At 37.6% G+C, this 13,607-nt stretch overlaps 1 protein-coding gene across 1 annotated transcript; it reads right to left on the bottom strand.

Annotated features, from left to right (window-relative positions):
- Window positions 1–3,604: 3,604 nt before the first annotated feature.
- On the bottom strand, window positions 3,605–6,020 carry LOC117638823 (subtilisin-like protease SBT3.3). Its single transcript, XM_034373964.1, has 3 exons — window positions 5,643–6,020; window positions 5,367–5,464; window positions 3,605–3,865 (listed from the first exon to the last, which is right to left on the bottom strand). Exons 1-3 carry the CDS (start codon window positions 5,846–5,848, stop codon window positions 3,792–3,794), a joined length of 378 nt encoding a protein of 125 aa, XP_034229855.1. The 5' UTR covers window positions 5,849–6,020; the 3' UTR covers window positions 3,605–3,791.
- Between the last annotated feature and the right edge of the window lie 7,587 nt (window positions 6,021–13,607).

Here is a 13,607-nt window from a genome sequence, read left to right as displayed (position 1 = left end):
TTTGTGATAATATGCTAAAATATTTATATTTATATGGGTGGTATGTTAACAATTACATGCAAAACTATTTTGGGGATTTATCATTTGATGACTACTCTTCACAATACACTTACTCTACACATAGAGATGATGAAGATAGTGAAAAATTTGAACCTCGTAAGAACTCTATGTGGTACTAAGTCACTCATGTATATTACCATGCAATGTATACAGTGTAAAATATTATAGTAAATCATTATATATAAATGATTACGGTGTATTTAATCTTTTTTCATTAATTATTACATATTTTTTACACTCATATTGTTTGCCCGCTTGCTGTATAATCAACTTAAATTAGTTAAATCCATCATGCAATGCAATTCCTTCTATTTTTTTGTGATAAACTCAAAGATAATTGACTAAATAAACATTCTCCAAAGTTTCAATAAAAATTTCCAAGTTTTTCTTACCATTTCCGTGGTTTTTATTCCATTTTTATCGATATCGAAAATATCCCGATATTTCCATCGAAATTTTCATATTTTTAGACTACCGATATTTCTGATATTATCGATATTTTAGACCTTGCTCTTGCGTGATGAGGATATTATCAGTTATATGTCTCCCACGCACATAACTAACTTGGTAAAGTTAGGTAAAATGGGCCTCAAGCGAGCCACTAGGACCTTAGATATCACTTTATAGAGAGTAGCCTGAAATGAACCATTGACTCGGGGCTCTCAATTTTAGGAACAAGAGTGATAAGAGTGGAGTTTAGATTGTCAAGAGCACTACCCTCAGAGAAAGATGTAGTTACCAAATTTAACAGGTCTAGAGCACATTTACTCCACTGGGCTTTGATAGAAGCAAGCAGAGAAGCCATCCACTCCAGGGCTTTAAGTCCAACAATGCGAAACAAACTCTCTTTTACTTCAATTAAATCAATCCCTCTACTTAGAGAAATCAGGTCAGCATCTTCAATTCTAGGGATGAAGTTTGGAATAAAAGTATTCATATCCACCACACTATTCTGATTATAAAACCCCATAAAAAAGTCTAACTGCCAAAGCTTTTATGCCCTTAGCCTCTTCCACGAAAACCCCAACGCTATTCTTGAGCCTTTCAATTTTATATCTTCTTCTTCTCATCACAGTAGTGAGATGGAAGAATTTAGTATTACGATCCCCATCCATCAACCATTGCAAGCGAGACTTTTGCTTCCAAAACACGAATTCTTGTTCAATGACTTTTTTGAAATCATCCATAAGAGAAACCTCTAAGGAGCTCAGAGAAGGGTTAGGACCTCTACATAAAGCCAGTTGTATCCCATTTATTATGGCTAATAAATTAGTTCCACTGTCGTAGATGACCAAAAAAATTGGTATTCCAGCGCTTCAGAGGCTCACTTAAGGATAAAGTTTTGTTCAAAGAAAAATCGGTAGCTTGTCCCCAAACCTGAGCAATTAAATCATCAAAAGTTTCATGTTTTAACCACATAGCCTCAAAGCAAAAAGGCCAATTGAGAGGGTTAGTAGAAAGGCAAGAATGAACAGAGATTTTAATAGGATTATGGTATGAGGTGGTTCGAGGCAGATGTCGAACTTGAGCATCCACAAACATCCTCCTCCAATTTAAATTACAAACTGCTCTGTGAAGCCTCTCATGAATATTTTTTAGTCCTCCAAGTAAACCTTGGCCCAGAAAAGCTCAAATCAACCATATCATGGCTCTCAAACCAACTCTTGAAACCTTTAAACCGATTAACAGGGACTCCTCCCATCTTATCATCCATGCTCAACATCTCCTTGAAGTCTCCAACTAGCAACCAAGGTAACTGAAGCAAAACTCAGATAATCCCATAACTTCGCCCTTCTACTGGTGCAAGGATGGGCGTACACCCCAGTAAAAATCCAAGGAGAATTATTTTCCAAAGTCACACAAGCAGTAAGCGATTGATCAAATGTCCCAAGTATCTCTACATTAACTTTGTTATTATCCCTTAAAAGCCACAGGCCAACAAAAAAGCCAACAGCATCCACAATTTCAAAACAATGGAACCCTAAAGATTTAACCACTGAAAGAGCTTTCTCACCACTAATTTGAGGCTCCCATATGAACAGCATATCCATATGGTGCGTACAAATCGAATCTAACATATTTTTCTTAAACCTTGCACTAACAGCACCTCTAACATTCCAACACACTACATTCATGATTAGAAATAGGAAGTAAGAGGAAACCAAGGTGCAAAAGGCACACAAAAAAGAACAGCAAAGGACCTCACTTAGGCACGGTTCCTTACTCCAGTTTCGATATGGCTTCATTGGAGCAAATAGTCGAGCATCTCACGAGCATTGATTGTCGACACCTAACCCACATGAAGGAGCACAAAACCAACAGCTTCCAGCAACCCAAAATGAGCTGTGCGAGCTAGCAGATGTTGAAATCTTCAATTGTATCACAAATCTGACTTTGCATCCAGGAACATACACAAAGACAAACCCAACTCAAGAGGCACGCAGCTAAATAAAGGCTCACGGTAAAGCCAGGTTAGGAGGGATGGTAGAAATCACCTGTAGAGCTACGGTGAAGGGCAACCACGCAGGGAGTGTTCCTTGATTTTTTTGTTTCTCTTTAGTACTATGGTTTTCTTTCCTCTAGCGAGGTTATGATAATTTTTTTCTCGATTTGTCTCGATTTGCAAGACTTTTATGTGTTAATGGGTCTAAACCCTTAACTTTTTGGTTTATGTTTTGTTGTGTTCGGGGGTGATTTCAATGAAAGGGGCTGTTCATTAAAGTTTCGATTTTGGGGTCGTTGATTTTCATTGTTAATGCGGGCTTGGTTTTTATTGGTTGCAAAACTTTAACCCGCCACAAAATCTTGAACAAAGCCCTTGAACTGGGTTATTGATCTTCATTGTTAATGTTGAGGTGAAAAACTCGACGCTCATGTTCTTGAACCCAAAACCCGTTCGATCTGTTCTTCCGCTTTTCATCATAGCTTCTTGTACTTCTACTATTAGCCTTCTACTACAGAGCTTCTTCTACTACTACTACTACATTAGCCTAGTTCCTACTTTTAGCCCAGCTACTTCTATTGATCCAATAGTTGCAAATATAATCTTATCAGGTGAAATAGGGATGGAAGTTCATAATCAACCGGACCTATCTCCAACTACCATCATTAATATTGTATAAATGTACAAGACATTGGGTGTGGTACTCACTTTTTCTTTCAAAGTCTATAAACTAAAAATTTTTATTTTAAAATCTTGTGCAAATTTTGATTTCTTTTGTTGTTGAAATATTCATATATAAATAAATAACTTAACATAAACATACATTAACACAAAATAAGTAACTCAACCTCTGACTACTAGATTTGTTTACTTGATAATGAGGGACACAACTAGGATAACTTTCCATCACCTGAGCCCTTCCCTCCTTATGTTGGTTAACCCAAAGCCTTCCCCTAAAGGCCACTTTGGCTCTAGAAGGTATTATCATCTGCAACAGACAAGTTATCTTGGAACATAAGCATAGTCGTCCATCTGAAATCTTCCTAAGGAACCAGACATCCTCCAACTACTACCTCTGTTACTTACTAGGAATAGAAGGAATTCAATAAACAAAACCAAAAAACTGTATATACAATATATGAAGGTACATAAGGGGCACTTTTAAACATTAATTTTAAACCTTATTTGGGCAGAAGTACACTGTGCCAAGAGTCAACAAGTTTATTGTTTTATACATAAAGTAGATAACTGTTTGAAACATGTTTCTTATGTATTGAGTTCAGTTCCTCTAATGCAGCTTCCCAGGTCCTGAATGCAGTTGAAGTGTCCTACTTGGTACAACCTGAAGAACCCCAGGTAGTTCTGCCAGTAGAGAGTAGAAAGACAATGAGTATTTATCAATGATCAGACATCTGGGACTCATAACATGCATAAAGATGCACATCTGTCATTTTATAAACTTAAAAATGCCAAAAATTGTGCAGAATTCTGTGAAGTGCATGATTTTGTGTATTGAAAAACTGATTATACTTCTTTTTCGTTTATCAATAGGGGAACGGGATTCAAACTTGGGACTTCTTACAATACTGGGAAGAAAGGTGTCATTACACTCATACTTCAAAATATGACAAATGGCCCCTTTTAAAAAAAGTTTTGTTTAAAAAAAAATTTCCCTTCTTTTGCCTTCATCTTTGGGAGGAGAAACAACTAAACTCAAGTTGGCAATACACTCATCCTATCCTGAAGGTATCATAGAATACAAAAAACTAATTACTCATGCATGTTCTTCAAATGCCATATACATTGTTTCCGAAGGGTCAAAACCAAATTTCACCCAAAATGTTAAAAAACCAAACACTTACCAATCATTTCGGATGTAATTATGTCCTAAGTTTCTAACTCTATTTCAGATGATTGCCAGCCTAGAAACACAAACAATTACCATGTTTTACTGTAGGTTTCTCTGCAAAGTCAGCTAAGACACCAGCAATTCCTCTATTATATGAAGCTTATGAAACATGTCAGCTAAGACACCAGTAATTCCTCTATTATATGTAAGCTTATGAAACATGTCAGCTACTAGTCAGTATTAGGCATGAGCAAGAAGCGCTGTACAGCCTAGACACAAAAAAACCATTATGATTCAAATCAGCAAATAAACAGTAGATGTTTTACCACTGGTGTTACTCAGCGGGGAAAAGTCGGTAGCATAAAACTGCTTTTAAAAAACTTATCAGCTAAATTTGAAATGTTTTAGAACCACAGATATTGCAAATCAACAACTGGAAAAGAAGAATGGATGGTAGAGATTATATATTCAACAATAAACAGCAAAACCATGATTAAGGTTTTAGTTCATTTTTATTTTCTTACTCTTCAAAGGCACAAAACTTTAAAGCTCAAGTATGTTAGATCCAATAGTACAGGCAAAAGTGCAATTGTAGGCTAGCCACCCAGAACAGGGCAGAAAAGTCATAACGAAAGTAGCCACACTTGTGGACACAAATCAGGTCTGGGGTTCAAAACAAGCCAAACACAAGCCCGCAGAAAGCAACTATCAATCACTACACACCAAATTTCCTAAATATAAGCACTCAAAGAACCGATATAGCATTTGGAAATGACAAGTGGATTCGAAATAATATAATCAAGCTTGCAAACACACTACCAAAAAAAAAAAAAAAAAAAAAAAAAAAAAAAAAAATCACATTAACCATGTCTGGATATTGCTCAGGGATCAGATAAATAAATAGCATTTACCAATAATTGGAAGAATAGTCATCATGAACCCTAGAAAAAACCAAAGAACTCGCACCAGCATATTTAGATAATTTCGTCTTAGAGAAAGAGAGAGAGGACTGACTTGAAATTTCCTCGACCTGTTGAGGAGTGAGCTTAGCGGAGAATCCACTGGCAGCCGTCTTGTAACTGTATATCAGAGCCCCCTTCGCAGCCTCCTCACTGTATGTATACAACAAAAATTCACAATTACCAACAAATTAAAATAATAATAAAAAAAAAACAAAAAAAAACACACACACACACACAGACACACAAATTCACACAGCCATGTTCATTTGATTCATTTTCCTTTTGATTTTCCCGGGAAACAAACAGTAGAGAAAGAAAACAGACGGACCTGCCGAGGACGGAGGCTAGGGTTCGGATGTGGTAGGCCTCAGGCTCCTCATTTTCGAGAGGCCTCTCAGTGTAGACGATGTGGACCGCCGATTCGGAAGAAGAAGCGACGGATTTGGGAGCAGAATTGGCCATGGCGACGAGAAATGCGAGAATTAGAAGCAAAATTGATGAGAATAAAGAAGCAGAAGGAGCTTTGTTTACCATTCCTTGGTTTATAGAGAGCACCAAAGACAAAATCTTATCAGGATTTCAATTTGGGAACACACTCCTCTTATATTGGTAGCTTACCTATTAAGTTATTTGCTTTTTGCCTTGGTAATAACTCCGTGTCTGTCTTTCTCCACCTTTTATGCCTGCCTCTTGGCCTGCACCGTGGAATCTTCTTTTTCATTTCCTTTTAACTTTTATTGATATTTATTTAGAGTTTTTATATTTAAACATCACACTTTTTTTTTTAAATCTCAATATTTAAATTATTAAACTCTTAAATTTTATCATTTTATAAAAAGATAAAAAAGGTCATCAAATTTAATACTTAACTCTAATACATCTATACACACCCTCACCACTCTTCATATTAAATTTTAGAAAAACACAACTCATCTACATCCTATTGCCAGAATACTATTCTCTTTCCATCCAAAAAGCCTACTACACTCTCATCTTCTCTTCACAAAACCTCCTAGTTCATTCTCAATGCTACTACACATTTGACAACAGTGTTTTTATCTCTTTAAGTAATGTGAGGTTGAGATGAACTTAGAGTAGTGAGGAGCAAGATAGCGGGGTGTAGGGTGTGGGGTTGATGAGTTCTCTAATTTTTTTTGTTTTTTATTTTCCTTCTTGGTGTGTATTTAGAGGGTAGTTTGAGAAGATAGTAGTGTTTTCTTAGAAATTTTGAAATTTTGAATTAGAAGTTAGGGTGAACTTAAAATATGGGATGAACAAAGAGAAGTGCGGGGTTTAAATAGAAAAAACTCTTTATTTATGAGTTTCCCACTCCCCTTTTCTCCACTTAAACTTCATTTTATTTTTATAATAGTTTTTACTATAACCAAAAAAAAAAAAAAAAAGGTGTAAGTAGACAAAATAGGAGTTGGAATATACAATTTGTAACAAAGGGAGTGTATGTGGACAAAAGAGAAGTGGGAAAATCAGCTCCCTTTAGCACTAGTGATATAGATAAACGCTTCTCCATTTAATTTCTATAAACAAATCCAAAAAAGACTGCTGGCCCTGTTAAATTTAATTATAATTATTAAATTACTTTGATGCCCTGTTGAGTGTTTTGAGTTTTTTTTAATGAGGTTTTGGGATTTAGCTTGTTTTAAGAAATTGATGACAGTTTTATAATTTATAGGAAGTTCAAAGCCTTTTTTTTAATGCTGTAAATAGACTTTAAGTGTGTTTATAAAGTACATTTCATGTAGGATATATATATATATATTTTATAATTTGGGAAATTATATTAAGCATAATAGTAAATCCCTCTAATTTTTATTGTTTTTAGTTTTTTTTCCTCTAGGAATTTACTTTTCCTTTGGTTATTTCATTTGTCGTTAACTATGTATGAAGTTTATCTTTATATTTACATAGAAGTTATTATGGTTTTATTTTCATTAATTCCTTAATATATGACTAGTTGACATAGGGGACTAATCCAACTGAATGGACCCTAATTTGGCCCTGCTATGGACCCACACATGACTTTACCAAGCAAGGAGCACCCTCACCTAGAACCGTGCACTTGCATGGGACCGACTCATTCCTTAACCTTACTCAGAGCCCCGCTTCTGAGGGCTTGGATTAGTACGAACAATCGGGTCTAATGAGGTCACCTCACCTCATAGTCAGTGTCTGACACAATCATCTCGGCAGTTTGCTCATGTGAAGCTGAAAGTCTCCTCCACGTGTCAATCGATCATTGGATCTCACCAAGACAAGATACGCCTATGGTAATAAGGGAAATACTAGCAACCTTCTCTCTAATTTTCTCTTTTAGACATTCTCACTTCTCCTCGTGACAAATGTCGCTTCTTTACACTTAAAATAATGTCATTAATGCATCACACAAACTAGTTTTTTTTTTCCAAGTTTACCCTTATTAAATGTATTTTTTTTTATATAATAACAATCTAGTTTTTTTTTACAACTTTCTCACCACCTTGTTAAAAAATTAAATAAACAAATAAATTTTGAATTTTGTTTTTATAAATATTTTTTTTTCTAGAGAGAACGTATGTTTTGTTAAACACAAAAGAAAGATGATATCACTTTCATGATAACAATGTCATGAAACAAATTTAATTTTTTTAAAAAAAATTTTGACTTTTTTTTTTTTTTTTTGTAATTTAATTTTTAACAATGTACTAAGGAAGTTGTAACAAAATTTGGATAAATTGAAGGAAATATAAAATTTAATACATTTAATAAGGGTAAATCTGGAAAACAAAAACTAACTTGTGTGATGAATTAATGACATTGTTTTAAGTGAAAGGAAAGTAACACTTGTCATGAGGAGAATGGAGAAGGTCCAAAAGAGAAGGTTATAAAGGAGGTTGCTAGTATTCCCCATAGTAGTAGAGGCACCGTCCTCTCAAATATATGCACAAAGCCATGTCCTCCACGTCTTGATTAATTTCACCTTAAATTATCAATCACATTTAATTTACCTATAAAATCCAATGAAGGTTTAATTTCAATTTAGTACCCTGAATTATCACCATTTAGGTATGTTTGCTCCTGTACTCTCAAATTTAACAATCATGTACCTTAATATTTTTAATTTTTTGCAACTTCACCATCAAAATTTTCGTTAATTGTCTACGTGGCAGGCTTGGGTCCCACCTATTCGCTTCTTTCTATGTCAGTTGAAAGGTATTTTTGGGCAAATGTCGTCTTCCACAAATACTCTGATTAAAAATAAAATATGGCCAATAAAGTCTAGCCTGGTGAAAAAGGGCCTTGACTTGCAAACCAGAGGTCTCAATTCGAACCCCGGTGATATTTGGTTTGTATGTGCATGTGTGTGAGAAGGATCCCTAGCCTCTGCATCTAGATTTCGTGCATTACCTGCATTTCGTTAAATCTAAACCACTCAAACAATCTAAACGCACGACACATCATCAAATTTTGAGTCTTTTTTTTTTTTTTCTTGCCAAAACTCATATTAACCCAAATGTTATAACGTGGTTTGTATTGTTTTTTTTTTTATACGCTTCCTAATCTTTGCAGCGAGGCAATTGTTTTCTTAGGGGGTAAATTGCAGTGAGACAATTGAACCATAAAGAATGCTCAAACCAGGGATGGGCTCCCATGGCCCCCCAATGTTTAGGGATCTTTGAGGTTAGGGATAGACGATGCCATGTTTGGGTGGTGTTGATTGTCTCTCTTCCTTGTTTCATCATTTGTGTGTTTCTTCCCTTATTTGCTTAGATCCATGTTTTGTGACACCCCGACCCAATTTTTACTATTTATTTACTATATTTAATTTATTTAATTGTGAAATTACAACTTTACCCTTGGGTAAGGTCATGATTGTCACTTTTTGATCCGTAAGAATTTTTGGTATTTAAGTGGAACAGTTGTGTAAACCTCGTCAATATGAGTTCGTAGAACGTAGTGGGCCCAAATCGTAGTGGTCAGTCTCCGGGAGGGAGGGCTTGGGTATGATGGGTGCCTCATGCACTAGGACATTCTCATAGGTGGTGTTGAGGGTGGTGAAGACCTCGAACTTAGGCTTGGGTGTGAAGGGGAAGGGGGCATGATCACCTGTCCTTAGAGGGTTGCTTCGACTGGGCTGGTGGTGGTTGCCATGTCTGCCACGCTTGCTACTGCTGAAGGTATGCTGGTAGTCATCCTTCCTTTTGGAGTGCTGGGTACCCTGGTTATCTGGGGCGAAAGCAGAATGCTGAGGTGGGGCTGGGGTGTGTACCGAAGCAGGTGGAGGATCACTAAAAGCGCTACGTACCGAGATGACTGGGCCACGCTTGGAATTAAAGTACTCAGCCTTTGCATGGACCTCGGCCTGCTTCATCAGCTCATCGTAGGTGTTCCATGGGTTGCTGTGCACCAGGTAGTGGAAATTAGACTTGTGTAGGCCACTCTTGGAAGCACCGAATGTAGCTCGATCGTCAGTCTCTAGGCAATGATAGTACTCGTGGCTGAACCGGGCTGTATACTCCTGAAGGAGTTCATCCTCACCCTGCCGAAGCATATACAAATAGTCTGCGGAGTACATGCGATCAGTCTGGATCATGAAATGGTCCAAGAAGGCATGCTTCAAACTGTTAAATGAGTTGATAGTGCAGGGGTTCAGCCGGTAGAACCAATTCAGAGCTACTCCACTGAGGGTGAAAAGGAAGAGGAGGCACATGCCTTCGTCATTGAGGCCCTTGCATTCGAGGGCAGACTGGAAAGAGTGGATATGGGTTAGAGCATCCTCTGTGCCAGTATAGCAGCCGATGCGAAGCGGCTGAATGTCCTTCTCCTGGTGGTAATTGAGGATACGTTCGGTGAAGGGCCCAGGTCTTGGCTTCGCCCAGATGGGCTGGTGGCTGCGGTGCTTCTCACTCTCTAGACGTCAGACCTTCTAGAAGAGAAGCCTTATGGACGGGTCGGCATGGGGCAGAATGCCGAGTGCTGAAAGCCCAGGGTGTGGGTGGGCAAGTGTTGGGTAAGGTTCCCACTCTTCGAATGCTTTGGTATGGTAAAACTCCCACTCCTCGGGATGATAAGGTTCCCAGTCATCCGAGTCCCCTGCACCTTCCTCTGCAGGTAGGTGGGTGGGCTTGGGTAGGGGGTTTAGGTGTGTCACTCGCGGGTCGTTGAAGTTAATAGGAATAGGGATTGGCTTTGGCTGACGGTCCGAGAGGCGGTCCCTGCAATCCCTGTAGATCTTGGTCGGTTCATAGGGCCGGTCCCTCATTGGGGAGAAACGAAGGAGCCATGACTGGGCCGGCTCCGGATAAAGGTGGCCTTTGCCCTTGCCGAGCTTAGACCGGACCGGGGCGCAGTGACGGGAGTGTACTGGCTGGTTTGGCTGGGTGCACTCAACATCCTGGGTGACGTCTTACTAAGCGCCCTGGGGTGAGTCTTCTCCCAGTTACACTTCAGGGCGCGGTAGTCATGCTCTAGCTTGACGTTCTTTGTACGAAGGTATTCGTATTTATCCGACATCTTGGCAACACTGTCGCAGAGGCGCTCCACTTCTGCCTAGAGATTGGCGTCTGCTGAAGGTTTCTTTTAGGAGGTCCCCTCGCGAGGGGTATGGTGTTGGGTATCGTGATGGAGCCAGCGGGGCTGGTAGAGGGAAATAGGATTCAGAAGTCATTTCCCACAGACGGCACCAAACTGTTGATGCTCTTTTTGGGAGGGTCAACTTAGATAAGAGTTTAGGGTCTTCAGTAGGAAAAAAGGTGAGAACTTTCAGTAATGGAAGAACCTGCAGACGACAAAGAGGAAGAAGCAGTCGTCAAGCTTCAAACACCGATGTGGTGCCTACCTAAAGCTCTTCTATACTTAAGTCAGCTATAAGTGGTAACTTTATCAGAGTAACAGTAAAAGGCGAGAGAGTAGTTACCCTCTTTACTCAGGTACTGTTCCCTATTATAGGGAAGTGAAAATGGGAGCCTTGCACAAAGTTTCGATGTGGGACTTTGTGCAAGTCGCTGTGGTGGTGACATGTGTCTTGGAGATTAGGTTCAGCAGTCCAGAGCTTCGCCAGGTGTCTGCCACTTCAGTAGAGTGTCTTCTTTCGGCAAGGGAGAAGGCATGTATGCCTTGGTGCTAGTCCTTTTTATGCTGGGTACGCTCGGTTGATTATGGTGTAAACATAGATAAAATTGGCAAGTAAAGCAAAATACACGGATTTATGAAAGATATAACAAATTAGTCCAATCAGAACTACCTGAATTACAAAGCAAAAAATGAATTGCCAAGTCTGGATAGGCCTCAAAGTGTTAGGCTTTGACTTCTACTTGAAATACAATCACAGAAACGACAAGATCGGGCTGGACTGAATTTCTATTTGCTGGACTGGATGTTTTTGCACTAGAATTGCGCGTTAGCACCCTCAACTAATAAAGATTAGTTGAAAATTGATACCAATATTGAAGTTGGCAAAGCTATAAACAAGTTGAGCCATAAAGAGGCTAAAAAAGTGAGTAGAACTTCAAGCTTGCACCTATTTTGGTTGATTTTGAATGATCGGGTAGCTTTCTAGACAATTTTAAGACATTAAGATGTCTTTGTAAATTTTGTTGAGGTTTTTATATAATAAAAGACCTGATTTTTGCTTGATCTACCTTATCTACCTTTGCTGAACCAAATTTGTAAGAAAAAGTAATCTCTTTTGAATTCTGTTTGATTTACCTTGTCTGGATTGCAAGAAAAAAATCTTGTTTTCTCCTTGATTATCTCAGCTTTTCCTTGAATTGGATTGCTTCCTAGGGAAGATTGCTTTCTTACTTTTGGTAGTTGCAAATATCGTGTGATTTTTTTAATCATTTTGAATTGATTGCTTAGATTGAGTTTTGTTTGATTGGTTGGTTGGGTCGGTGTCTTTTCTGCAATCCAGACACTCAATGTGGTGATGAATAGTCTTGGATATTTCCGACTTTGGATTAACCCTCATCAATGCACAAGAGGTAAAAGATTGTCAGCCAGTTGCTTTGATTAGTTTTGGCTCTTTGTTTATCAATGCCCTTGAATGCTTCATGATCGCCCTTTTTGCAAAATATTGATATGAAGTGAACAATAATACCCAAATTCTTCCAACGTTAGTTCCATAAACATAAATATCCTGTTAGTAGCATAAATTCGATGATCTTGTAATAAATAGTCGTGATTTTCAACTAAAGCAAGTCTGACTTCACTTCCCAGTTTTCATAGTCATCAAATTTATTTGGAGTCTAGTTATTAATGGTGAGGAGTCATTCTGACATATCTTAATAACTAAGAAAATGTGAATTGTTTCTTCATTAATTCAATTAATCTAATTCTTGGATTAAATTACCATAAGTGGTAATTCATCTCAATTATCAAAATAATCTAAATAAATACTTTATTTTATTCCCTATTCTTTTGAACAGTATGGGCCATTCATCATTTTAATGGTAAACAAAGCCCAATACCATTTGAAAAGTGAACCCAATAGCGAATTTGGGCTAGCACAAAGAATTTAGGCCCAAATAGCATTATGCTATTTCTCCTCACTTCCCAAACAGAGAAGTGGGAAAATCAGCTCCCTTTAGCACTAGTGATATAGATAAACGCTTCTCCATTTAATTTCTATAAACAAATCCAAAAAAGACTGCTGGCCCTGTTAAATTTAATTATAATTATTAAATTACTTTGATGCCCTATTGAGTGTTTTGAGTTTTTTTAATGAGGTTTTGGGATTTAGCTTGTTTTAAGAAATTGATGACAGTTTTATAATTTATAGGAAGTTCGAAGCCTTTTTTTTAATGCTGTAAATAGACTTTAAGTGTGTTTCTAAAGTACATTTCATGTAGGATATATATATATATATATATATATTTTATAATTTGGGAAATTATATTAAGCATAATAGTAAAACCCTATAATTTTTATTGTTTTTAGTTTTTTTTTCCTCTAGGAATTTACTTTTCCTTTGGTTATTTCATTTGTCGTTAACTATGTATGAAGTTTATCTTCATATTTACATAGAAGTTATTATTGTTTTATTTTCATTAATTCCTTAATATATGACTAGTTGACATAGGGGACTAATCCAACTGAATGGACCCTAATTTGGCTCTGCTATGGACCCACACATGACTTTAATTACCAAGCAAGGAGCACCCTCACCTAGAACCATGCACTTGCATGGGACCGACTCATTCCTTAACCTTACTCAGAGCCCCGCTTCCGAGGGCTTGGATTAGTACGAACAATCGGGTCTAATGAGGTCACCTCACCTCATAGTCAGTGTCTGACACAA

This window comes from Prunus dulcis, chromosome 8 (assembly GCF_902201215.1).
Source record: "Prunus dulcis chromosome 8, ALMONDv2, whole genome shotgun sequence".
Taxonomy (NCBI): Eukaryota; Viridiplantae; Streptophyta; class Magnoliopsida; order Rosales; family Rosaceae; genus Prunus; species Prunus dulcis.
The sequence above is the reverse complement of the archived record's forward strand: the minus strand, read 5'-3'. Positions and strand labels throughout refer to the sequence as shown.

Coding starts and splice junctions, on each gene's coding strand:
- LOC117638823 (XM_034373964.1), bottom strand. CDS start 5,848: ATGGTAAACAAAGCTCCTTCTGCTTCTTTATTCTCATCAATTTTGCTT. Junction 5,465..5,642: donor CTAGCCTCCGTCCTCGGCAG/GTCCGTCTGTTT, acceptor GTATACATACAG/TGAGGAGGCTGCGAAGGGGG. Junction 3,866..5,366: donor ACAGGTCGAGGAAATTTCAA/GTCAGTCCTCTC, acceptor CTCTACTGGCAG/AACTACCTGGGGTTCTTCAG.